Source organism: Sarcophilus harrisii, chromosome 1, assembly GCF_902635505.1.
Source record: "Sarcophilus harrisii chromosome 1, mSarHar1.11, whole genome shotgun sequence".
NCBI lineage: Eukaryota > Metazoa > Chordata > Mammalia > Dasyuromorphia > Dasyuridae > Sarcophilus > Sarcophilus harrisii.
In genome coordinates this window covers 190055565-190081204 of record NC_045426.1, presented here as the reverse complement: position 1 = coordinate 190081204, position 25640 = coordinate 190055565, and the positions used below count along the sequence as shown (strand labels likewise).

Here is a 25640-nt window from a genome sequence, read left to right as displayed (position 1 = left end):
TCAGAGTTTCATATTCAAAATATTCATTACTATGCAGCCAAACTGATGATGCTACCTTAAATTTAGTGCCGCTTGTACCTAGACAACAGACATTGTCCATCAGTAAAACCATACTCACAGCCTTTCCAGCTTGGTAGAACCTGTTGGAATCAGCCACTTCTATGTCATGGTATTTGTAACTACACAAAGATTATGCAGCAGTAGAGCATTGCAGTAGACATTTTACATAGTATTATATGCTTCAGCAGGTATTTAATGAGTTATATAAATTGAAAAAAGACAGGGGAGGGGAAAAGAAGAGGAAGAGAGAAGAAAGAATACTTATAGGAGACCTTGAGACAGACATGAATTTATTTATTTAGATCTTTCTAGTGTTTTCATTGTTTCAAAACTCAGATAAGCATTTTATTCTATTATGGACCTAATGAGTTGCTATGGGATAGACTATTTGTTGTGAGGTCCAAATCTCTTCTAGAATCCCTTCAAATGCCATGTTTTGCCAAAGGCCTTCGCCGTGTTACCCCTGATTCTAGTGCCTTTCCCTGCAAACTGCCCTTTAAAATATTCTGTATTCTATATTAAATTAATATTTACAAATGTTCTATGTTTATCTTTTGTACCTCACTATTTATATTTTTCCTCCTCTACTACCATGTAAGCTGTTTCAAAGCAAAGGAATTTTTTTTTGTCTTCCTTGGTATTCTGAGCACTTAGCCAAGGACCTGGCATATAACATGCACTAAAATAATAATACTAATACATACCCTTCATTCCTCAATTGGCTGTACTAACTTGGGACTTCTCTGACTGATTTGAATGCTTTAGGAAGCTCCTTATTGGGATAATCCCATCAATCTGTAAGATTTCATCACTCAGGTTTGGTTTTCTACCTTATTCCTACTTTCTTTCTCTCTGGAGAGTAGGGCCGTGACCTCCAAACTTTTTTTTTTAAGGAGGGGCTCGTACTCAGGTATCTTCTCATTTCTCATCTACCTGCAGTGCACACTGCACTGCCATGGGGTTTCCACCATGACATCCTTCCTCTGCTCTTGTTTTTCAGCTTTCTTTGGTGTTTTGTTTTCTCCCACTTCACTCTTAGAGGCAAGGACTATCTTGCTTTTTTTCATTTTTTGTCTCCTCAAGCTCCAGGAATATTGTAGGTGTTTAATAAATGATGATTGAAATGTCAATTGGATTAAATATTTGTTGACTAATTGTTAGGAATATGTATACGTGGACAGATGATCTGATCACACAGCAAGCACAAGGATTAACTGTGGTAAAAACTGAGTTGTCCTCTGATATTCTTGTATTGAAAGGAAACATTAAGAAAGGCCCTCAATCAGAAGGAAGATGGCAGAGAATAGCTAGGACATTGCCCAAATTCTTCCCAGTTTCCCTCAGAATCAACACTGGATCAAACCTCTGAATGGATTTTGGAGTTACAGAACCCACAAATATTCAGAATGTAATCATTTTCTAGCTTAAGATATCTAGGAAGGACTTCAGAAAAGGTCTGTCTCAATTGGGCAAGGGGGAATGCGGCACAGGGAGCCCCAGCAATACAGCAGTGTTGGTTAATCTGTCCTGGTTCAGAAGGCCAATGGAACAGTAGACCAGTTGTGAAACCTCCAACGCAACTATAAAAACCTCCCCCCACCCCCACCCCAACATAACAGGTGGAACTTAGCCATGCCCACCCAATACTTGATGGGAAAGAGAGCGACCCCACCAGCCCCAGTGTAATCAGGGAGAGGCTGCAAAAGAAGTTTAGGACAATCTTCCCTGTGCCCTGAAAACAGCTCACCTTTTAAAAATGAACAGAATAATCAAAATGAGGTATGACTAGAGAAAGCTATTGTGAGACAGGGAAGATCAGGACACAACCCAGAAGAGTACAGCAAAAAAACAAAATGCCTTTGGGTGAAGTATAAAAGGGGAATATGAACTATTCTCATAGCTCAAAAGGCTCGCTTGGAATAGTTCAGAAAGGATCTTAAAAGAGATAGAAGAAAAATGGGAAAAAGAAATGAGAGCTATGCAGAAGAATTATGAAAATTTTGGGGAAAAAGCCAACAACTTGGAAAAGAAAGCAACTACATAAAAAATAAATTTGGCAGAATGGAAAAAATATACTGAACAAAACAATAGAATTGTTTTAAAAAATAGAATTGTCAAAATAGGAAAAAAATCTACTGAACAAAACAACTCCTTTAAAAGTACAATTGGCAAATGCAAAAGGAGGTTCAAAAAAGTAACTGAAGAAAATAATTCACTAAATTAAAACAATAATTAGAAATTATTTTGCCCAATTGTATGCCAGTAAATCTGATAGTTCAAATTAAATGGATGAATACATAAAAAATATAGATTGCCCAGATTAATAGATGAGGAAATTAAGTATTTAAATAATCCCATTTTAGAAAAAAAAAATTGAACAACCTATTAATGAAGTCCCTAAGAAAAAATCTCCAGGGACAGATGGATTTACAAGTGAATTTTCCCAAACATTTAAAGAAACAATTAATTCTAATACTATAAACTATTTGGAAAAATAGGGGAATAAGGAGTTCTACCAAATTTCTTTTATGACATAGATATAGTGCTGATACTAAAATTAGAAAGGGCCAAAACAGAGAAAGAAAATTATGGACCCATTTCCTTAATAAATCTGATGCAGAAATTTTAAATACAATATTAGCAAATAGATTATAGCAACTCATCACCAGGATAATACACTATAACCAAGTGGGATTTATGAATGCAGAGCTGATTCGATATCTGGAAAACTATTAGCATAATTGACTATATCAATAACCAAACTAACAGAAATTATATGATAATCTCAATAACTGGAGAAAAATCATTTGACAAAATACAGCACCCATTCCTATTAAAACCACTAGAGAACATAGGAATAATGAAGTTTTCCTTAAAATGTTAAGTTGTATTTATCTAAAACTATCAACAAGCATGACATGTAATGGAAATAAGCTAGAAGCATTCCCAATAAGATCGAGGTGAAACAAGGTTGCCCATTATCACCATTATTATTTAGTATCATACTAGAAATGTTAACTTTAACAATAAGAGAAGAAATATAAATTGAAGTAATTAGGGTAGGTAATGAAGAAAAAAATTTACCACTCTTTGTAGATGAGATGATGGTATATTTAGAGAATCGTAGGGAATCAATGAAAAAAACTACTAGAAACAATTAAAACAACTTTTTAGCAAAGTTGCAGGATATAAAATAAACTAACATAAGTCATAAATATTTCTATATGTTACCAACATAAGCTAGCAGCAAGGAATGGAAAGAGAAAGCCCATTTAAAATAACTGTAGATAATATAAAATATTTGGGAGTCTGCCTGCCAAAAGAAAGCCAGGTACTATACGAACACAATTATAAAACACTTTTCACACACAAAAAAAGTTAGATCTAAATAATTGGAAGAATATCAAGTGCTCATGGGTAGGCCAAGCTAATATAATTAAAATGACAATTATGGCTAAATAAATCTACTTATTCAGTATCATACCAAACTCCCAAGAAATTTCTAGCTTAAAAAGTTAGAAAAATAATAACAAAATTTATCTAAAATAAGGAAAAGTCAAGAATTTCAAGGAAATTAATGAAAAAAAAATGTAAAGGAAGGTAGCCTAGTTGTACCAGACCCAAAACTGTATTATCAAGCAGTGGTCATCAAAAACATTTTGTACTAGCTAAGAAATAGAGTAGTAGATCAGTGGAATAGGGTAGGTTCACAAGATAAAATAGTCAATGACTATAGTAATCTACTGTTTATAAACCCAAAGACTCCAGCTTCTAAGAGCTCACTATTTGACAAAAATTGCTGGGAAAACTGGAAATAGTATGATAGAAACTAGGTATTGACCAACAGATAACTGTTGGTTATCAACAAGTTAAGATATCAAGATAAAGTTGAAATGGATTCATGATTTAGACATAAAGAGTAATACTGTAAGCAAATTAGGAGAACAAGGGATAGTCTACCTCTCAGATATGTGAAGGAGGGAGGAATTTGTGGCCAAAGAACTAGAGAAAACTATGAAATACAAAATGGATAATTTTGATTACATTAAATTCAAAAGATTTTGTACAAACAGAACCAGTGCAGTCAAGATTAGAAGGGAAAAACAGAAAACTGGGGAAAAAAATTTACAGCCAGTGTTTCTGAGAAAAGTGTCATTTCTAAAATATATAGAGAACTGACTCAAATTCATAAGAATGAAAGCCATTCCCCAATTGATAAATGGTCAAAGGGTATGAACAGACAATTTTCAGATGGAGATATTAAAGTCATTTCTAGTTTTATGAAAAAATACTCTAATTCAAAATGAATAGAGAAATGCAAATTAAAGAGAACTCTGAGGTGCCATTTTAAACCTCTCAGATTCCTTAAGATGACGTAAAAAGATAATGATGAATGTTAGAGGGAATGTGGGAAAATTGGGACACTAATGCATTGTTGGTAGAGTTGTGAACTGATCCAACCATTCTGGAGAGCAATTTGGAAATATTGTGCATATCCTTTTATCCAACAGTGTCTCTATTGAGTCTGTATCCCAACAAGATCATAAAAGAGGGGAAAAGATCACATGTGCAGAATGTTTGTAATAGCCCTTTTTATAATGGCAAGGAACTAGAAATTGAATGAATGACCCTCAGTTGGGGAATGGTTGAATAAGTTATTATTCTATATTATTATTCCATAGGAATTATTATTACATATTATTATATAAGAAATAATGAGCAGACTGATTTCAGAAAGATCTGAAAAGATTTACATGAACTGATCCTGAGTGAAGTGAACAGACACAAACAAACAAAAAAACCCATTGTATACAGTAACAAGATTATGTGATGGTCAACTGTGATGGACTTGATTCTTTTCAACAATAAAACGATTCAAGGCAGTTCCAATAGACTTGCAATGGAAAGTGCCACCCACATCCAGAGCTAAAAATTTGGAGAATGAATGTGAAACAGAGCATAGTATTTTCATCTTTTGGTTGTTTGGCTGTATTTTTTTTCCTTTTCTCGGGTTTCTCTTTTGATCTGATTTTTGTGTGTGTGTGCAGCATGACAAATATGGAAATATGTTTAGAAGAATCGCACATTTTTAACCTAGATCAGATTGTTTGCTGTGTTGGGGGAGGGGAAGGGTTGAGGAAAGGGAGAAAAACTTGTAACACAAGGTTTTACAATGGTGAATGTTGAAAACTATCGTTGCATATATTTGGGAAAATAAAATACTGTTAAAAAAAAGAAAATAATTCACAAAAAAAGAAAGACCCCCCCAGCTTGTTGAGCATACCCTTGCAATGAATCTAATGTTGGGCATGGACAGGAGTTTCACAAAATGGATGGGCATGAATGGGCTGCATTCTGCATAATTGAAGGAAACTCCCACATTAATGAGACCACAGAACCATTTGAGTATTCCAATTTACCCACATTAAATCTCCCCAGTTTCAGCAGGCTTCTTCTGAATGTGTCTCCCTGTATGTAAAATCATAATTATAGTTTTGCAAAAATATGTATGTTGTATACATTTAGTACAAATGAATGCATGTTCTTATAAACAACTAGGAAAATTACAGAAGAATTCAATGAATAACTGTATTCAAGAAGCCACTCTGATTGTTGAGACCCTTTTCTCTGGACAGAAATTAAAATATCATAATGATGTTCCTTGACCCAAATGCATTATATTATTAGATATCATGCTCTTAAAAACATCAGTCTACAATTTATGTTCTTGGTTTGATTTTGATTGGAGATCAACAAATGTATATGAATAATAAGCTTTATATTTTTCTCAAGAGTAGGACTCGCTGCTTTCAGTATTCATTCCTTTGTTTTAATATATTATGTTCTGATTGAAGATGATTCAATTTTGACAAATGTTCGACTCGTTTAACTTGAAGCAACATCTACAAATGGAGTAGATGGCTGCTTCTGTCCTTAATCCAATCAATGTTCTGTTTGAGTCATACGCTGCTTCCTATGAGAAGGGAGGCTGCCATCTTGTGTATACATTGTTTATTGCTCCTACAAAAGTATCAACAGACGAGGAAAAATTTAGTTCTGAGATTTGAAATAAATTACATGAAAACCAAAGGTTTAACTAAATTTACAAGTAGTTTGCCTCTAAGAAAATTGATATGTTTACATATTGTGCTTTATGTTGTAATCATTAAAACATCTACTGGATCTATTTGTTATTTTTGATAACAAATTTCCATTATATTATCCATAAGAATTACTTCTTACCTTACTTTAAGAATTACCTGCAATGATCTCCCTGTTTCAAGTCTCTCATCACTCCAATCTATTCTTTACATAGCTGCCAAAACTGATTTTTCTGAAGCTCAAATCTGACCATGTCATTCCCCTTTCTCTATTAAACTTCTTCAAAGTTTAGTTCTATCACACCTTTCCAGAATTAATAAGCATTGTTCTCTTTTACATTAACTATTTCTAATACTCTTGTATTAATGCTGTCTGTCATGCCTAGAATTTACTTCCTTCTCATTTCTATTTCTTTAAATTGTTAATTTCCTTTGAGAATAAGTTCATCTTTATCATGAAACCTTTCCTGATTTCACCATATTTTTGGGCCCTCCTCCCCAAATCATTTTCTATCTGTTTTGTACCTATACATGTACAAGTTATCTTCCCTAAGAGAATGAGAAAATGTTTGTTTTAATTTTTGTCTTTAAATCCCTTACACTTACCTAGTACCTAGTACAGAGTAGATACTTAAGAGTACCTAATTGTGAAATTGAGGCAAAATTGAAAGCATTTGAAAGGAAATTCTGAGGAAAAATTGAGAGAAAATGAGAGTAAAGGTTGCATTGGAAGTTTATGCCAATTAATATTTCTTTTGCTGGTATTTCTATTTCAAAACAGTGTATTTTTGTCTGCTATTCTCCTATTTTCTGTTCTGATAATGAAAGATTTTTTTTTTTACTTTTGTGAAAATAATGGTCCAAAAAACCAACAGGGATAACTAAAATTCACATCAATAAAAAAATTAATTAAGATTTATAGAGAAAGTATTCATCTCAAATTCTGAGATCAAACCAAATTCTGGTTTGATGTGTTTGCCTTAAAATAATTTGATAAGTGTTAGTTCCATCTTGTGGTGAAATAAAATATTGCACTGGCCAGGACTATTGATGTCTGAATAGAGAAATATCAAAATAAAGGAATTTGTTTTTTTGTAAAATATAAATTGTTCTTAGTTGGGTTTTTTGGAAGGGGGAATTGTTTTTTACCATTTTAAATTCAATAGTATGCCTATTACACTCTGCTTTACCTCTTGATTTAAGCTATACCTCCTAATAAGCATCTAAAAATCTAATCATATAGTATTAGACTGAAAGTCAATACCTTTATTCTAAACCCAGTAATTTAATTTCCACATGTCTCAGGTTTGACATCTTTTTAATGTGGAGGTTAAAACATATAACCTTTGAGTTTCCTTCTAAATCTCATTATCTTTAATTGCATTGATAATAATATTAATAACAATAAATCAGAGATTTAATATAATGCTTTACACTTTGCAGAGAATTTTATATCTGTTATCTCATTTGATCCCGACAATAATTCTTTGGAGAGTTGCTGTTATTTTCCTTACTTTTCAAAGAAGGAAACTGAAGTTCACAAATTTTGACTAACATACTTCAGGGTCACATAGAAAGTTTTAGGATTTGAATCTAGTCCTTCCTTTCTCTATGTCCAGTGTGTGGACATTGTGTGAAATGCTTTTGAAACTACAAAGTAATTTAAAAATTTAAGTCATTTTTCTTCAAAATAATGAAAGATTAGGGTGATAATGAGAAAACCATGACCCACAGATGTTAAATGATTGACAGCTAGAATTTTAAGTCAAGTCTTCTTATTGCAAAGTCATTGCTATTTCTATATTACATCCTTTTAAAAATCCTTAGTTCTTGCATTCTTTAATCAACTTAAATCAGCTAAAATAAAAGAGCAATTTTTATTAGAAAAATGGGTTTCTAGAGCCAGCAGCACAAAAATTCACCCTGAAATTAAGTGTGATTTATGATGAGAAAATAATATGAGATAATTAAAATAAGTTCTCTCCTCTTCCATCCCTACTACAGTGGTGCAAGCTTTTGTTGCCTCATGCCAGGATTATTGCACTCGCTTTCTGGTTGGTCTTACTGGCTCAAGTTTCTTTCCAGTGCAATCTATCATCCACTCAGCTGTCAAATTTCTTTTCCTAAAATGTTACCTTCACCCTTTTATTCAACAAATTTCAGTTATTCCACATTCCCTGCAGGATCAAATGTAAATATCTTTCTGTTAGAATTCAAAGCCTGACCCCCTTCTACCTTTACAGTCTTCTTGCACTTTACTTTCTGCAATCCAGTAATAGTGACTTCCTTGCTGTTATATTCGCAAAATGCTCCATCTCTTGATTCTGCATTTTCACTGGGTATCCCTTATTCCTTGAAATCATTTTCATTGCCTCCATTTGATGGCTTCAGATCCCAACTAAAATCCCATATTCTATAAGAAATCTTTTCTGATCTTCCTTAATCCTAGGGCCTTCCCTGTGTTGATTATCTCTAATTTATCCTTCATGTACCTTGTTTGCACATAGCTGTTTGTATTACATTTTTTCACAATAAACTGAGTTCTTTGAGAGTAAGGGCTATCTTTTGCCTAACATGGTAGGTACTTAATTATTCTTGTTGACATGTAGACTGATTGACTGGGATGAAGGTTGGGGATGTTACTTACTACCATGGCAATTGTGTTTTATTCATGAGACCTAATAGCTTCCTGTTTTTATTAATTAATTTTTCTAGGTCCCTGAGTAGAGATAGACTTTGGTGTTGTAAAAGAATCAACCTCAAAGTCTGAATGACTTGGATTCCAGCCCTGCCTCATATACTTACTAGAAGGATAAACATGGACAAATCACTTTGACCTAGGTCTATTCATTGCAAAAGAGTGATAATCTGCATTGGTAAGCTTTTGGAGAGTTCCATTCATCACAGATCCAGAATAACAACAACAACAACAACAAACTCCAAAAGCTAGATGCTCAGAAAAACATTTTTGATAAGTCACTAAGCATTTATTAAGCAAAATCCTTAGGTGTCTTACCCGGTTTTCAACTCTGTTTCAATTCTCTATATAGAAAACAAAGAGATTGGCTATTTCAGAAGGAAACTCCTAAAATGACAAAAGATCTAAATTAGTCCAAGTTATAAGGTTGAGGGCTTGAAAGAGGATTTAAAATAAGGTGGGCTTGTTTAAAGTAAATATTTAATTAAAATTAAAAATAGAACACAAAGATCTGTCACGGGGAGTAGTATAGAAAGAGGAATTTGTCAACTTCCATTCTACAGTATTAACTGAGGAAATGGTGATGATAAATTGACATGAATGACATGAATGGAGTAGAGAATGCACTTTGAGGGGTTTTTCAACCAGTTGTTATGGGATTGTACTGAGCCAGTTACAGTCTCTAGTCCAGTTCATTTTGTGGTTCAGTGAAATACATCTGGGGAATAGCCAGCTAGATTTTTAATTGAATCTGTCATTTGGCCTCATTAGCACTAAGTTCTAGCCAACTAAACCACAAACTCTATCAATTTGCACTTGTGTGGCTTTTTTTGGTAAATGTTCCCAAGGCTTTTTTCTTTCATCTGTGCTTGTTCACATCTCTAGATTAACAATTAACAGTTATTAAAAATCTTCTGTGCTGGTGGTGTAGTGGATAGAGTACTGGGCCTAGATAAGAAGACTTATCTTCCGGAGTTCACATTTGGTCTCAGACATTCCCTAGCTCTGTAACCCTGGGCAAATTAATTAATTCTGTTTGCCTCAGTTTCTCATCTGTAAAATGAGTTGAGGAAGAAAATAGTGCATCTATTCAGCATCTTTACCAAGAAATAGGGTTAGGAAAAATTGAACATGATTGAAAAATAACCTAAGAACAACAATATACAAAGTGCATTGAATTAGCCATGAATGATATAAAAATACTCCCCTCCCCCAAATAAACAAATCAATACATGCCCTCAAAGAGATCATATTCTGCTAGAGGAATAAAACATAGGCACAAATAAGCAAATGATACAAAATAATTCAGTAGGTAGAAGACACTTTTGGAGGGTGAAGAGGGAGAAATGCATCAGAAAAGCTCTTGTAAGGCAATTTCCATCTCAGATAGACTTTGAAGGAAATGATGGATTCTGAAATGTGAAGGAAGGAAACAAGTACAGGCTGAATATGGGAGACAGACAACTTGAGTGAAAGAACAGAAGAAATGAAATGATACATATAGGCAACTGCTGATAGGTTTGTTTGATGGAAACAATCATGTGTATGAAGGGAGTAATATAAAATAATTAGAAAGATCATTAGGATTCAGATTATAAAGGTTTAAATGACAGGATAAAGATTTTTTATTTTATTCTAGAGGTAATAGGGAGTCATTGAAGAATAAAGGAACAGTAGGTAGATATGTATTTTAGATATAGCAGTTTGATAGTAGTACAACACATAGATTAGAGGGAGCAGAGACTTAGAAATAGAGAGGCCAGTTATGGAATGCTCTTGTAATAGTCTAGGAAAGCTTTAATGAGGATTTGAACTAAGTTAGTAGTCACATAATGGAAGAGAGGAGGGGATACATAAAGCCTCAACAGAACTAAAATTTGATGACTTCATAATTGATGTGATATAGAAATGGCATTTCTGTAGAGTTACTGATGGCAATGATGGATATAAAATTAAATGATTGGAATGAAGGTGTTGCCCTTGGCAGAAATAGGGAAGTTTAGGAAAAGGGGTGGATTTTGAGTGAAATATAATGAGTTTTGTTTTGAACATGTTGAATTTGAGTTGCCTATGCCTTCCAAGTAAAGATGTCCAATAGTCCTTTGTCAATGAGGGAGTAGAGTTAAGAAGAAATATGATAACTGTATATGTAGAATTAGGAATTAAATGGATTGGGGTAGTAATTGAGTCTAGGGGAGTTAGAGAGATCACCGAAAGAGAAAATGTAGATAGAAGCCAACCTAAGACAACACCTTTACAGTATTCCCATGCTTAAGAGGTAGGATCAGGAATCCATAATCTAGTAAAGAAGACAGATGTGATGGTCAAGATAAAGGAAAATGTTGAGAAAGAAAACAATGTCATGCCAACTGAAGGAAGAGAAAAAATCCAAAAGGGAATCATTTCTTGTATATAAAACTGCAGAAAATTTTAAGTAGAATGAAGACTAAGGAAAAGTCATTGGGTTTAGCATAGTTGTGATAATTTTTAACTTAGGAGAAATGGTTTCTATTGAGTGGTGAGACTAGAAGTCACATTATAAGGAATGGAGTTGTCAGTGAGAGATGTAGAGTGTAGTCAGCTCCTTCTACAAAAGGAATAAAGATTATAATTTCCTTAGAGTAAGGCTATCTCTTTCAATTTATTTCATATCTCCCTAAAACCTAAAGTAATGCATTTCACTCAGTTAATGTTATGGTTACTTTGCTATATGAACAGAGCTTACGTTATCTAATTTTCATTATTTGGATCTCAGTGATGATAGCCTGGAAGTAGTATTAAGGTCCTGTTTTGTTTGACAAAGTAGATTTGGAGCCTTTCACACATCAACTTAATCTATTCGAAGACTCTTAGACTAACCTATTAGATGGTCTTCAAGATGTACAGTAGCCTACAAATTCATCTTGCAGGCTATCTGGTAAACAAGCTTCTCCTTAGACAGCAAACATACAGCCAATCACAAACCCAAGTTTGATCTTTCTTGATCTTTGTAAGCACTTCCAGAACTTACATTCTGCTCTTTGAAAATCTATGGTTTAGCAGGGACTGTGATGAAGCACTGGATTATAAATATGGTGGTTGTCAGGGCAAGGGTCTTATCCAGAATTCAGGAAGAATAGTTAGAGCATAAGAGAACAGGATGCTAAATAAGGAGATTCTGTGACAAGTGGAGGATAGCAGGCACAAGGCTCCTAATATTGAGCCTACTCTTCTGCCTCAGCCTTGCAACTTTATATGGTTCTTTTGGAACTATATGATTTGTTTTATATGGTCCTTCCTACCACCTCCCACATTGTGGAGGTAAGAGCAATCTAAACCTAGATAATTAGGGCTTGTAACTGAGAGGTGGGCAGAAAATTGCTGTGACCTCTCAGAGGCAGATTATGATATATTATTTTTCATACAAACTCTTTAATGTAGTAGAATAATAACTATCTTTGCATTAAAAGTAGCATTACCAAAAGAAAAGTTCCATCCAGTAAAATACCTCAACTTTTCCCTTTGTCAAATGAAGCTTTTTTGTTTTTAATGCCAGCATTGTCAACTTGAATTGAATATTGCTTTTTTATTCATATTAGTTTTTACAAGTAAATTACATTTCTAATATAATTACTTGCCATTTAAAAATAAAAAACCTTATGCATTGAATCAAAAACGAAAAATGTCTGGATCATACCATAGGGATTATAGGTTCATGGAGCTAGAAATGAGGATGAGTTTAGAGGTAATTTCTGAATTATTGTAAGGAATTAATTCTAACCCCTCCATTTTTACAGATAAAAAACACTGATGCCCAGAGATGTCAAGTTGCCCAAGTTCATACAAGTGATAAGTGGAATAGCTAGATTTTAAGCCAGGTTGTTTTACTATAAATTCAGCATGATTTTCAGATTACCATGCAGGCAAGGATATTGACTTTATATGGAAGAAATAAAGATAGTAAAATCAAAGGCATAGGAGCAGAAGGGGAAAAAAAGTTAATTCCTAAAATTATCTGATGTTCTAAATTTTAAAAAAAAATCGATTTTGAAAAAAATATCGCTATTATTTCCCAGCAATTCTTCCCCTTTGCAAAAAAAACTCTCTCTTAAAAACAAATTGTTAAGAAATTGACACACTGGCCCTGTGTGAAAAAGTATGCTTCATTCTTCATCTGTAGTGTCCCATCTCTCCATCAGGAGGTATCTTTTGAAGGCTTGAGCTCCCGTGTGTCAGATCCAGGAAGCTAATGAATGTGTAACCAAAGAGTATACAAAAGCAATTACTATGTTATAATGTCTCAATCAACCAGCAATGTAAGGCAGTAAACAGTTTCATTTATATATTGAGTTTAAAAAAAAAAAAAGCATTGTTAGAAATACAATCTTGACACTGAAAATCAGATATCAAAGAGAAGTTATTAAAGAAGAATCTTCCAGGTCACAACCTTTCTGATGCATCCACTACATGTTTCCCACTAAATAGATATAAACATGTTTATAAACATGTTCCTCCTCCCTCATCATACATCCTATGTTCAAAAATGGTGGAAAACTCCTCCTATAGGGTGTGTTGTTTAATATTCAATTAGCCTATTAAATAGGCAGTGTAGTGATTTGGTCAAGTCAGGTCATTGACTCCAACTAATTTGGGTTGGATCAGCTGTTATCTTAAGTTTGTGGGTTTTTTTTTTTCTAAACCACAAGATGCTTTCTGATTGGCTGAATCTACCTGTGTTTCTAGTTACACAATTCCTATTTATTCAAAGATTCTATTGATCACTTAATTATTTTTGTGGAATCTTAACCTTCCTTACCATTCACAATCTGAAAATCTCTTGGTCAGTAGTACCTATTGTGTTACAGAAGCCACCTGCCAGTGGCTGCTGGAGGTCTAACTTAGACCTGTAGAATGGATTTCTTCATGTGAGAGGATGATGATGATGATGATGATGATGATGATGATGATGATGATGATGATGATGATGATGATGATGATGCAAGGAGACTGAGAGGCATGTATGCTCTCTGACCTCTCTCCTCTTCCCTCTTGCCTCTAATTTATTTCATTCCCAATCCAGAGGGAACACCTGTGTAAGTAAAGGCTGCTTTGTAATTCTTCAAGTGTTATGATTCACAGCTGTGGGGGCTCTCAGAGAATTGACCTGCCCCTTCACTTAGGCATGATCCTTAATAGATGAATCATAAATTGGGGGGGGGAGGGGAGAGGATACATTGGAGGCTAGGAGACCAAATAAGAAACTATTAGAATATTTTAGTTGATAATTGAAAGGACCTAATGGAGAGAAAGGCAAATAGGCAGGAAATGTTAAGTTAAAATGAACAGGTCACCTCACAGCTCTTTGCCTCTTTCCTTATCTGTAAAATAGGGATAATAATAGCACCTAACTCCCAGGATTGGAAAAAAAAATCAAATGAGTTAATATCACTTTGGCACATAGTATGTGCTATATAATTGTTGGCTAGTGTCATAGTTATTAAGAAGGAAGGGTCCAAAATTATTCCAAGGTTGTGATTAGGTGATTAAGAGTATGGTGGTGCTTTCACCAAAAATAGAGGGAGGGGGAGAGAGAGAAACAGAGATAGACAGACAGACAAAGGCACAGAGACGCATAGAGACAGAAAAAGAAAGAAAGAATATAGAGATGAAAAAGAGCTATATCCTGAGACAAAAGTTAAAGAGAAAGAAGGGAAGAGAGTTTATGGCAAAGAACTGGAGTATACTTACACTCAGGAAGCATCAGCATCTTTATTGATGCTACTTTTTATTGTTGTTTGTTCCTCATTCTCAAAGAGGACCATGATATCAGGGAAATGATCCTATGACATGCAAGTACATTTGATTTAAGTGAGGGAGAACTGGGCAAGGCCACTGCCTCACTCTCCCCTACAGAACCATCTGGCGCCAGTGGCAAGACATAGGTCAGGACGACTGGAGATGGCCCTGGATGCAGTGGGAGATCTTGACCTTTTTGGGCTCAGGTCTTCCACAGGTCTCAGTTTGACAGAGGGTGCACCTTTTTAGCGATTAAGACTAGGTAGCAATTGAGGCAAAGAATCTCCTCCTTCACCTAGTCCAAAAAAATCTAAATAAATAAATGAATGAATCTGAGAGGGGAAGACTCTGAGTTTCTGGCCAAAGCAGAAATGATTGCTATTTTTATTCAACCTAAGTCAGTCAGGACTAAACAATGATCAAATGGGCTTAGCTTAGGACCTATTGGTGGCCAATTAAAATCACACTGGTTTTGATTTAAGGACTGATCCTTAAGACAGAAATCACTAGAAGTGAGAACAAGGCATGGCAGTCATTGTTTCTCTTTTGCTTTTGTATCCCAGAACCTACCTGGTGTTTTGATGAATAGCAAATAATGGAATGCCCTACTGGCCCCATTATTTCATTTTTCACTAGTTCCAGATTAAAGTATTGTCTTCATTTTATGGATGCCTATCTTAAGAAGAAAGTAGAGAACTTTGAGAAGGATATAGTGATAAAAAATATTTGGACATTAATTCTTTGTTGAAAAGTCATAGATATTTGAATTTGAAACCTGGGGAGAAAAAGATTGGTGGGAAACTTTGAGGTCTCCTGAAGATACAGAGGCTAGTGATCATCACTTTGCTGTGATCAGAACTAAAATGAACTTAAACTTCATAAGGGGATTTGAGTTTAGGAAAGGATTGGGTTGCTATTCATGGGAATGACTTACTAAGGGAAATTCTTGAACATCTTTCTCTTGACTTCTTTAAAAACATTCTGAGTGTACAGAAATAACTTCATAGAATCAAAGAATCATACTACTTTCAAGATTATGTAGCCAAACATCCTCATTTTTATAAATGAGTAAACTGAGACCTAGAGATATAAATGACATACCTAAAGTCACACAATTGTATAGAAGTAAAGCAGAGACTAAACTCCAGATTGTCTGACAGTAAATAAAGTATTTGTGTGAGCTATTCTTTGCTTTTTTAGTATAGATTGATTTATACCAGAAAGGGTTAGGGATTAGATTAGGTAAAATAGATCTGATGCAAAAGAATTTTTAGGCTTATATTTATTTTCGAAAATTGCATTTTCTCTATTCCTTTCTCTATTGGGAAAATCTTTAATTTAATCTTTAAAAAAATCTTAGAAGGAGAGAAGATAGTCTCATCACTGATAGTGGAATTGAGAATCAATTTGGGATTAATTTTCCCTAAGTGCACTTAAAAAGCATAAAATTTTAGCCACAAATATAAGACTACTAAAATCAGTGAATGAATTGTATTCAAGTAGGAAATAGAGGCAACTGAGGGGTATAGTGGATTGCATGCTAGACTCAGGAAAACTTGAATTTAAATCTTACCTTAAATAGTTAACAGTGGTGTAATTCTGGGCAAGTAATAACCTCTCAGCCTTAGATTTTTCCTCAGTAAAATGAAGCTAATAAGAGAACCTATCTCTCAGGGGTGTTTCAAGGATCATATCAAATGAGATATCTGCAAAATGTTTTACAAATCTCAAAGCACTATATAAATGTTACTTTGTATTACTATTGTTAGTACTTGAGTTAAATATCTCAGAGTAGAAATCTTAGTTCTTATTGTTATTATAATTATTCAAACTGGAACAAGCTTTCCTTAGAAAGAAGATACTTTTCCAGACATAAAAATATATTGACTGCCTTTTCCTTATGTAAGGGAAATAAGACAAAACATCTTTAAGTCTTATTTTCCCCATGTGATGTTCTTTATGATCTTATGTTAAACATTTTGTGATTAGTCACCATTCCTGTTTTTGTGATAATTAACATAGATCAACATGCCTCTCTCTAAACAGGGACAAGTGATCCGTATGTGAAGTTTAAAATTGGAGGAAAAGAAGTTTTTAGAAGTAAAATAATACACAAGAATCTCAATCCTGTGTGGGAGGAAAAAGCTTGCATTCTTATTGATCAACCTAGGGAACCTCTCTATATAAAGGTGAGCTACTTTTTTTCTTTCACTAATGGAAACTGACATAGAAATGCTTGTTCAATAAAGCTGTCTTCTTTATCTAAAAAGATTTTTCACCAGTGGAGGTTCTCTGCATAATGTGCATCTTTTTATCTGTTGTTTTGTTTTTGTTGTTGTTGTTGTTTATCCTTTATTTTTGAAGAGAACCAAACACATCATGAGGGTGATGTTTGATTTGTCCATTAATTGGATTTAAGTGAGACAGGACTGTGAAAAGTCTCTCCTCCAGATTCATGGTAGTCCAGTGGCTAGAAAAAAAAATTAAGATGGCTGGTAATAATCTGGGACTCAGTGGGTGACATTGGCCTTTTTAAATTAAGGTCTTACCATGTTTCAGTTTGTCTGAGGTTATGCCCTTTTGTGATTAAGGGTTAGGTAAGAATTGAATCAAAAGATGGATCAGTTTAACATCACAAGAAAATATCAATCTGGGATTAGAAGTCCCTAGAATTTCTGGCCAAAACAGAAAACAGTTGTTATTTAAACTGATTCTAAGCCATCAAAACCTAAATAATGGGCCACTAAGACTTGGATTGGGGCTATTATTGATTTGCCTACTGTTTATGAATTAGTGAAAAATATTAGATTAAATTAAAAGGAAACTGCTACATTATTATCCAAAATTCAAACTGAATTAGAGAGGGTAAGATTGGATTCAATTGAATTATTCTGTGATCCAGAATCTGTACACTATCAATTCAACAAATGTTTAACACATGCCTACTATGTACAAGACAGAAGATACAAAAATGAAACACAACTAGATCCCTGTCAACAAAAAGCTTATAACCTTAAGAGGATGGGGAAAGATTTAGAATGGTAAAGAAGGAACTATAATATATTTAAAATATTATAAAAGCATAGAGTAACAGGTAATGAAGTACTGAGTAAGTAGGGGGTTGGCAGAGAAAGACTGAAGTAAATAAGATTACTCCATGAGGCAATCAGGGAAGGGCACTGATAGGGATCAGTTTAACTTCATAATCCCTCCCTCTGTGGACCATGCCATGTTTATTTCATAAGACATCTGAGTTATGTCAAACCCCTGAGTTTAAATTTCCCCTATAAATCTGTTTATGGCCCATGCCATCTTTGCTGAATCCTTTTTGGAGTTATAACGTGACAGGACATTCTGCCTCTTGGTGTCTTTCCATCTTCCTTCTCCCATGCTACATGTTGTCCCTCTTTTCAGCCCTCCACTATTGCCTCATGATTTTTTTCTCTAATCCCCCCACCATTGCCTCATGGTATCTTTCTATGGACATACTCCAACTTCATGGGGTGTTTCCTTTCTCCTGGTTAATTGTGAGTTTCACTAGAGAACACTCCAACTTCATGGGGTGTTTCCTTTCTCCTGGTTAATTGTGAGTTTCACTAGAGAACTTGTCCTTTCTCTTCTTGTTATATGGTTTCCCAAATCTATTTCATATTTGTTATTCCTGTGATTTTTTTATCTCTCCATTTTGTCTGTAACCTCTTCTCCTAAATAAATTTACCTTTTGCCAAAGAGAATGACTATTGTGAATTCTTCACATTACCAAATCCATCATTTAGTGCTAACCCCCAAACACATCTTAAATTGCTCTCCTAAACCACATTAACAGAAGGAAAAGGAAAGGGGCGCTTTCCCTTGGGGGCTTTTTATTATCTCTATTGTATTCAATTAGAAGATGGAGGCAACTAAGTGGCATAGTGGATAGAGTGCTAGATTCAGGAAAACTTAAATTTAAATCCTAAATTCTTAGACAATTAATAGTAGTGTGACTCTAAGCAAGTGATAACCTCTCAGCTTTAGTTTTTAATCAGTAAAATGAAGCTATCTATGTTGAGGAAGAGTCAGAATACAGCAGGGTCTTGGGTCTTAGTCCCATGTCAGAATGGTTATCCAGAATAGAAACTATTAACAGTTGGTGCAAAGATCATTGGGAAGTATATGCTGTTTCATGCCCACTAGTCTCAAGAAGGGAATTCCAATATTCAAGTTCTTGGGGGACCAGAAAGAGGAGGGGGTGGCGTACAGGGGGAGGCCTATACCCTCTTTAGCTGATAGAAGCTGAGAACCAGGTAGAAAAGTGGCTTGTTGTTGTTTGTCTTTTATTCTCCAAGAGGATCAAACACATCAGTAAAGTAATGTCTTGACTTGTAAATGAATTGGATTTAAGTGAGGCAGGGCTGTGCAAAGTCATCCATCTTATTCTCTCTTCCAGAGTCTACTGAATCCTGTGGCAAAACAAAAGTCAGAACAGCTTGAGATTGCCCCTGACTGAGTGTTAAAAATTCAGCAACACTAGCTTTCTGGATAGAAAAGAGAATTTCATCAATAGTAAGATCAGAGATTCAAACTTCTAGCAATAGCACCATCTTTGAGAGTTGCTTATTTAGCAACTCCAAGTTTAGAAGCCTTTTTACCTAGGAAAAGGGAAATTCCTGTTCTGTTTCAGTCTCTTAGGGGAGAGAAAATGATTATATGTATGCCTCTTGATGATGACAGAATAAAGGGAAGTTCAAGACTAAATAGAGAGAAACAAATGACTCGGATTTCACCATCCTCTTTGACCTAACAATTTGAAAATTATACTAAGTGCTCAATAAATGCTTACTGAGTGATAGAATTTTGATGCTTGTAGGCCAAAAACCAAGTTAAGATTTGTTTTGCCAAAGTTCCCTTTTAATGTTGTGACCCAGTTTCTCCAATTGTCCTATTTAGTTATAACCTTTCCCTCTTAATGTTTGAGATAAAGGTTTTATAGACATACCTTCTTAATGTTTGGCAAGATAAAGGTTTATCCATTTTAGATGTAATTAGAATATCAGTAACCTCCCTCCTTTAGGTTATCCCACTTAGATACCTCCATTATGTAATTTTTCTTGTTATTCTATAAAAAGCTTGCTATCCCAAGATTCCGGGCTAGACTCTTTGAGATGATAGTCTCGTGTAGCCCTGGGATCAACCATAGATCCATTGGTCCCAGTATTTCTCTCCATTTAATAAACTGTTGAATTGGTCTCTAATCTCTGTCTTGCTCAGTTTCTTCGGCATTACAGATTTTCCTAGTTCACAGATGTGCTAAAGCCTTTGTTCAGAGCAGCAACTGTCAGTGGACTTGTAAAAATGGCTACAATTTGATGTAGCCATCAAGTCACTTAGTGATTAGATGAAGGGGAAGCAAGGAAGACTCAGTGGTATACAGAATATTTTTTCTAGACTTCTAATTAGAAACAGATTATACTTTTAGATCCATAAATCACCTAAAGTTTTATAAGTAAAAACTTGTTGACCATTATTGCTGGTGAAAAATCAAATCCAGTGTTTTAACTTGACATTTGCCCATCCATGGGATTATGGGTTTTGACAATAAGAATACATTTCAGATGTCCCATTCTTTTATATATTTCCATCAAAAATACTAGGTCAAAGCAAGAAGATGAGGAAGGGGAAAAGTGCGATACTGACTATGAAATTGAAACTAAGATAACCCAATTAAAGGGACAGTAGCTAATTAGCAGTTAGAAGAAAGCTGAGATACAATGCTTAAAGAAATAAACATATCTATTCTATGAACTCTTTCCAGTGAATAAACAGTCCTAAATCCTCCCTACTTTTGTATAATTAGGCATAACATGGCATGGCATTTTAGGACCTCTGCAAAGAGAGGGTTTTAGAGTATTTCTTTTATAAACCTTGGCTATAGGGCTGGGGGTTGCTCTTGATGGGGCTGGGTACAGCTTGAGTTGAATTGAATAGAAGATTTTAATTGAATAGGGTTGTCTACCTATGCGCCAAATCCCAAGGGAGTGTAGGTGAGCCAAACCTCTCCATTTGGTTCCCTGAACCCCAAACCTGCCACTAGACCTCATCATTTAACTCCCTGACCACCAAGAATCCTAATCTCATTTTGGTTCCCTAAATGTAGACTTCATCATTTGATTCCCTGACAGAAGGGAACCCCAAAACCCAAACCTCATCAGATATATGGATCAGTTATTTGCAGAGGAACTCAAGATACCATTTGAGACAAATAAGAGTAGTATTTTTTCTCCGATTGTTGTAATTACAACTTTCATTATCTTTTTGTTCTTTGTGTTCCTCTTACATTACAAATTTGTTTTTTATTTTATTTATATAAATGTAAATTGCACACATTGAAAGACATCTTCCTTACAAATGTTCACATGGATTATTTGTGCCTGATCAGTGATAAGCCCTGTCAGCTCATATCGGTCTGATTAGCCACAGTTGGACACACTGTACCATGACCTCAACATGGTAGTGTCATTTGGTACAGTTTTGAGCAAAAGGACAACAGCCAAATAACTAACCATTAGAATTATTTGGTTGCCAAATAATTTATGCCCCTTATTAGTTGATATATTTAACAAGATCAAGGGACCATGCCCTATTTTTAGTCATATTTCTCCTAATTCTTAGACATAGTGCCCTAAGCATAATAAGCAATTAATAAATAAAAGTTAGATAAATGAAATTGCTTTTTTTCCCCTCTCTTCCCCAGTAGAGGGGGAAAGTAGAAGCAATTCCTCAAGCTTATTTTAGTTTCATATTTCAGTTACTTTCATCATTACCCTTTTGCTAGTCCTTTTTAGTTCATATTATCAGATATATTTTTGTTTTTCTTCTGTATCATAAATATTCACTCACTGCCAAGTCCTCCTAGTATTTCTACCAAAACACCTCATAACTCCCTTTTTTTCTCTCATCACCACAGCCTAATTTAAGAAGTTATTTTATGTAATAATCCAGTCTTTTCTCTCTGTCTTTAGTAATATTTTCTTTCTAGATCCCTTTCCTACTACCATTCTTATTTTTCTAACTTGTCTTTTGACCCTACCTCTCCTCTCTTCAGAACCTTGCAGCATTTTCCCATTTCTTAATATTCTCAATCCCAAAAATTAGTTCTTGACCAAGTCTATTGTCTGCCAGCATTCTGTCCATGTTCTTCATTTTAATCCAAGCAACCTCTTTTTTTTTTTCATCTCTCTTTCCCTACTTCTGGACCTTGTGCAGCCAAGACTGCATACCTGAAAAGCAACCTATTTCCTTTGATATTCCAAAATTTACATGCATTTAACTTTTGCAACTTGCACTGATTTTTTAGCTAGATTTAATTATCTAGTCAAAGAGAAAGTCAAATTATATATTAATAATTTTTTATGTTTATTAAGCATAACTGACAAAAAGAATAGTGCACAGTTCTCCATTCCCAAACAGATCAGAAATGAATTCATTGTCAAAAAGTACAGCAGGAGAGATCTAAATTATCTGTTCATAGAGTATTACAATATTTGCTTGTAGAATCCCAGAATTTAGAAGGGCCCTTGGATATCATAATCGTCTATTTCCTATCTGAAATGTGAATGCTGCTTGTAATGTAAGAGCTAATGAGATCTTTAGAAAGACTGTGAATACCCATTTCTGGAGTGTTTTAAGCAAGGACAGACTGAAGAAAAGTAGGGAAATGGAATTGTAAAGATTCTATCAAATTCTTAGACTTTTTTTTTTGATTGATTATTCTGTTGGCATTATGTTATATTGTATAATGTCTTGTAGCAATATATAAGTTCCTTATGTATATAAAAATGCATGATTCAAATAGAAGATGACATTTTAGTATCACTTTAAAAAAGTATTTTGAAGATAACTTTCACAAGCTTTGAAAGAATGAGAATGGGCAGAAGCCCTATCCCAAGGAGCACAAGTAGAACTTTGCTGCCCAGCAGCCAATGTCAAGATCAGCCCTTACAACAGTCATACAATATCAGTCTCAGTTGGTAACAAGTAGTATCAGAAACTGATAGTGGATATGGGCATCTTCTGGGGCTCTCTAAACTGTGCCCTCAAATCCAGTATTATTGATATAATCTATAACTGCATTGTACTCATGAATAGCATTCTATATCATCAGTAGTTGCAGTCTCATTCTCCCCTGCTTTGCCTGTGGTCAGGAAGAAAGCCACAAAACAGACCCCCAAGGAGGAGAAAAATTTGCATAAGCAATTGAAGATCCAGAAGAAATCTAAAAGAGCAGAAAAATGACAAAATCAGCCTAATTCTAGAAAAGTGTTTTCAGCAAGGCAAAGTACTCCTGTGTTTGGCCTCAAGGCCAGGCCAGTGTGGCTGAAAAGATGATGACATTCCAGAGGGCAAAGAACTGGAGTTCTGCTTTTAAAAGCTAAAGCTTAATAGAGTAAATAAAGCCTGCCTCTGAGATCCAGTAATGGAATAAATCCCAGAAATGGAAAGTGGGGGAAGCAACCAAAATACCTTTCTTGGAATCATTCATCCATTGTACCACCTGGTTGTCTCTATTGTCAGACAAGATATAATGTTGTTTAACCACTGATTTTTTAAAAATGTTTTTATTTTTCACCACTTGCATCTGAAATAATTTTTTTTACATTTGTTTTAAAAACTTTAAGTTCCAGATCCTTTCCTTTATCCACCTTAACCCCCATTAAGAAAGCACTGTGAAGCTATGCAAAAATTTCCATAAATTATGTTGTGAAAGAAAATATAGGTCTCCCCTCCAAAAAAAAGTACCTTAAGAAAAATTGAAAGAGAGAGAGAATAAGAATGAATATACTATAATCTGTACTCAGACATAATCAGTTCTTTTTCTGCATTCACTTTGCTTGAGTTCATGGAGGACTTTCCAGGTTTTTCTGAGAGCATCCTGCTCATCATTTCCCAGAAAACAATAATATTTCATCATAATCATATACTACAATTTATTCAGCTATTCCCCAATTCATGGGCATCCCCCCAGTTTCCAATTTTTTGCCCTAAGAAAAGAGCAACCACTGAGGTTTTTCTTTTTAAATACAATTTAACCATTTTTTAGAAATCTTCCTAAAAGAACAAAAATAATAATGATAAGTATCATTTATATAGTACTTTAAGGTTACAAAACTCTTTACAAATATTATCTCATTTAATCTTTATAACAACTCTTAGAAGCACTGTTATCATTATTTTTGTTTTATAACTGAAGAAATGAATGCAAATAGAGAGAAAATGATTTGCCCAGAGTCACAGCTAGTAAGTGTCTGAATTTGGATTTGAACAGAAGTCTTACTGACTTCCTGATTCCAGTCCCAGCTCTCTATCTAGTATGCTACCCACCTGCCCCCAATACATACATATATGTATATATATTTGTTATTTTCACATTTGAATCCTTTTTTCACATAGCAGAGAAGATATAAAGCATTTTCCTTTACTTCATGTTATTATTATTAATAACTAATAATGATGACAGTATAATTGTTTCTGTTTTACAAAGGGCTTTTCTCATAGCAAATCTGTGAGTTAAGAAAAATTTATTTTCCACTTTATAGGAGAAGACTAGGAGGTGAATAATACTATGACTTCTAATTTTTAATTTGAATTATGAAATAAAGTGTTAGCCAATAAGCTACATATATTAGTTCTTTAAAAAAAAGACAAATAGTAAAGAAGAAAATGTTTACACTTTTTCAAGTGTATTACCATTTTCTCGTGCTTTTTAATTGTATTCTATATACTCCAAAATTCTTCCTAGTATTTAATTCAATTTTCATGATATTTCTGTGAGCTTTGTATGATGTGTTTTGGATGTAATCTCTAGCTTTATTGGGAAGGGGAGGTAAGTTGCCTGAGTGTGCTAACTTTCTTTTTCTGTGTCTAATGCAAAAGCACAATCTAAATATGATCCATTGATGACTGTGACATTTTCAAATACTAGAATTACCTGAAAATTGCAACATTTTCATTTTCTTTCCCTATTCTCAATGGAATTCTTGATTTTGATGTCTTGCACATGTCTTCTATGATAGGAAACTAATCTTGCCTGGAAAATATCTTAGTAAGTATTGAAATCTGTAGTGACAGGTGATATGAAAATGTATCAGTAGCTGGAAATGTGTGACTGTAAAGAATGTCCTTCACAGATATAATTAAAGGAAATTGGGGTCCATGTCTACTTATACCCTAGTCTCTAAAGCATCAAGGGAAAACAAAATCCAGTTTTGAACCAAGGTTATAAAATCACATTAAAGTCTATAAAATCACTACTTCCAGTTTTTTTTTAATCCATAATTTATTTTTAAAAATTCTGGAGTTGTCTTTTCTATGTACTATGTACATAATGAATATTTATGTTCAATTTTATTTGAAAAAAAATGTAACTTTTAATTTTGCATGTATTAGTTGAAAAGGGGATTGCTTCTGTTTCTGTGGTTTGCTTTCTCCCATGGTAGGATCCAGTAGGAAATAGACTGGAAAAGGAATTGTAATAAGGTAGCAATAGACATAGCAGGTTAAAATGTAACACTTAAGATAAGACAAGGGCCTTGGAACCCTTTTTGAGTCTACAATGCTGCTGTGGCCACTGCTTAAATAATGTGATGTGTTCAGCTCTGATAAAGGAATACATCAATTTCAGAGGCTGTTGAAATGAATTGAAATTTTAAATTGGCCCTTCACTGCCTCTATCATTCAAAGGCCTAGAATCAGCACATAGGGTCACAGTGGAAGAGGGAGAAGCTGTATGAGGATATTTATATAAATTGCTTTTTTTTTGGGGGGGGGGTCAATTTTTTGTCAAGAATTAGGGATCCAACAGGTATTAAATTAAAATAGAGGGTTCTCACAGAAGGCATCTTTACTTAGAATCATCCTACTATTATAAAGTTTATTGTCTTAATACACTTAGAAAATTCTTTGGTACAGGCTAAGAATACCTTGAGTTTAGAGCTGTCAAATGATAATAAAATGTGCAAAAGATTGAT

General features: G+C 34.3%; 1 protein-coding gene across 11 annotated transcripts in view; it reads left to right on the top strand.

The window, feature by feature from the left end:
* MCTP1 (multiple C2 and transmembrane domain containing 1) overlaps positions 1 to 25640 on the top strand; it is a 679042-nt gene that overhangs the window by 326230 nt on the left and 327172 nt on the right. For all 11 annotated transcript variants that reach the window (XM_031949501.1, XM_031949457.1, XM_031949335.1 and 8 more), the window contains exon 3: positions 16681 to 16823. In XM_031949501.1, the coding sequence (XP_031805361.1) occupies positions 16681 to 16823 (143 nt within the window). The remainder of the gene's footprint in view (positions 1 to 16680; positions 16824 to 25640) is intronic.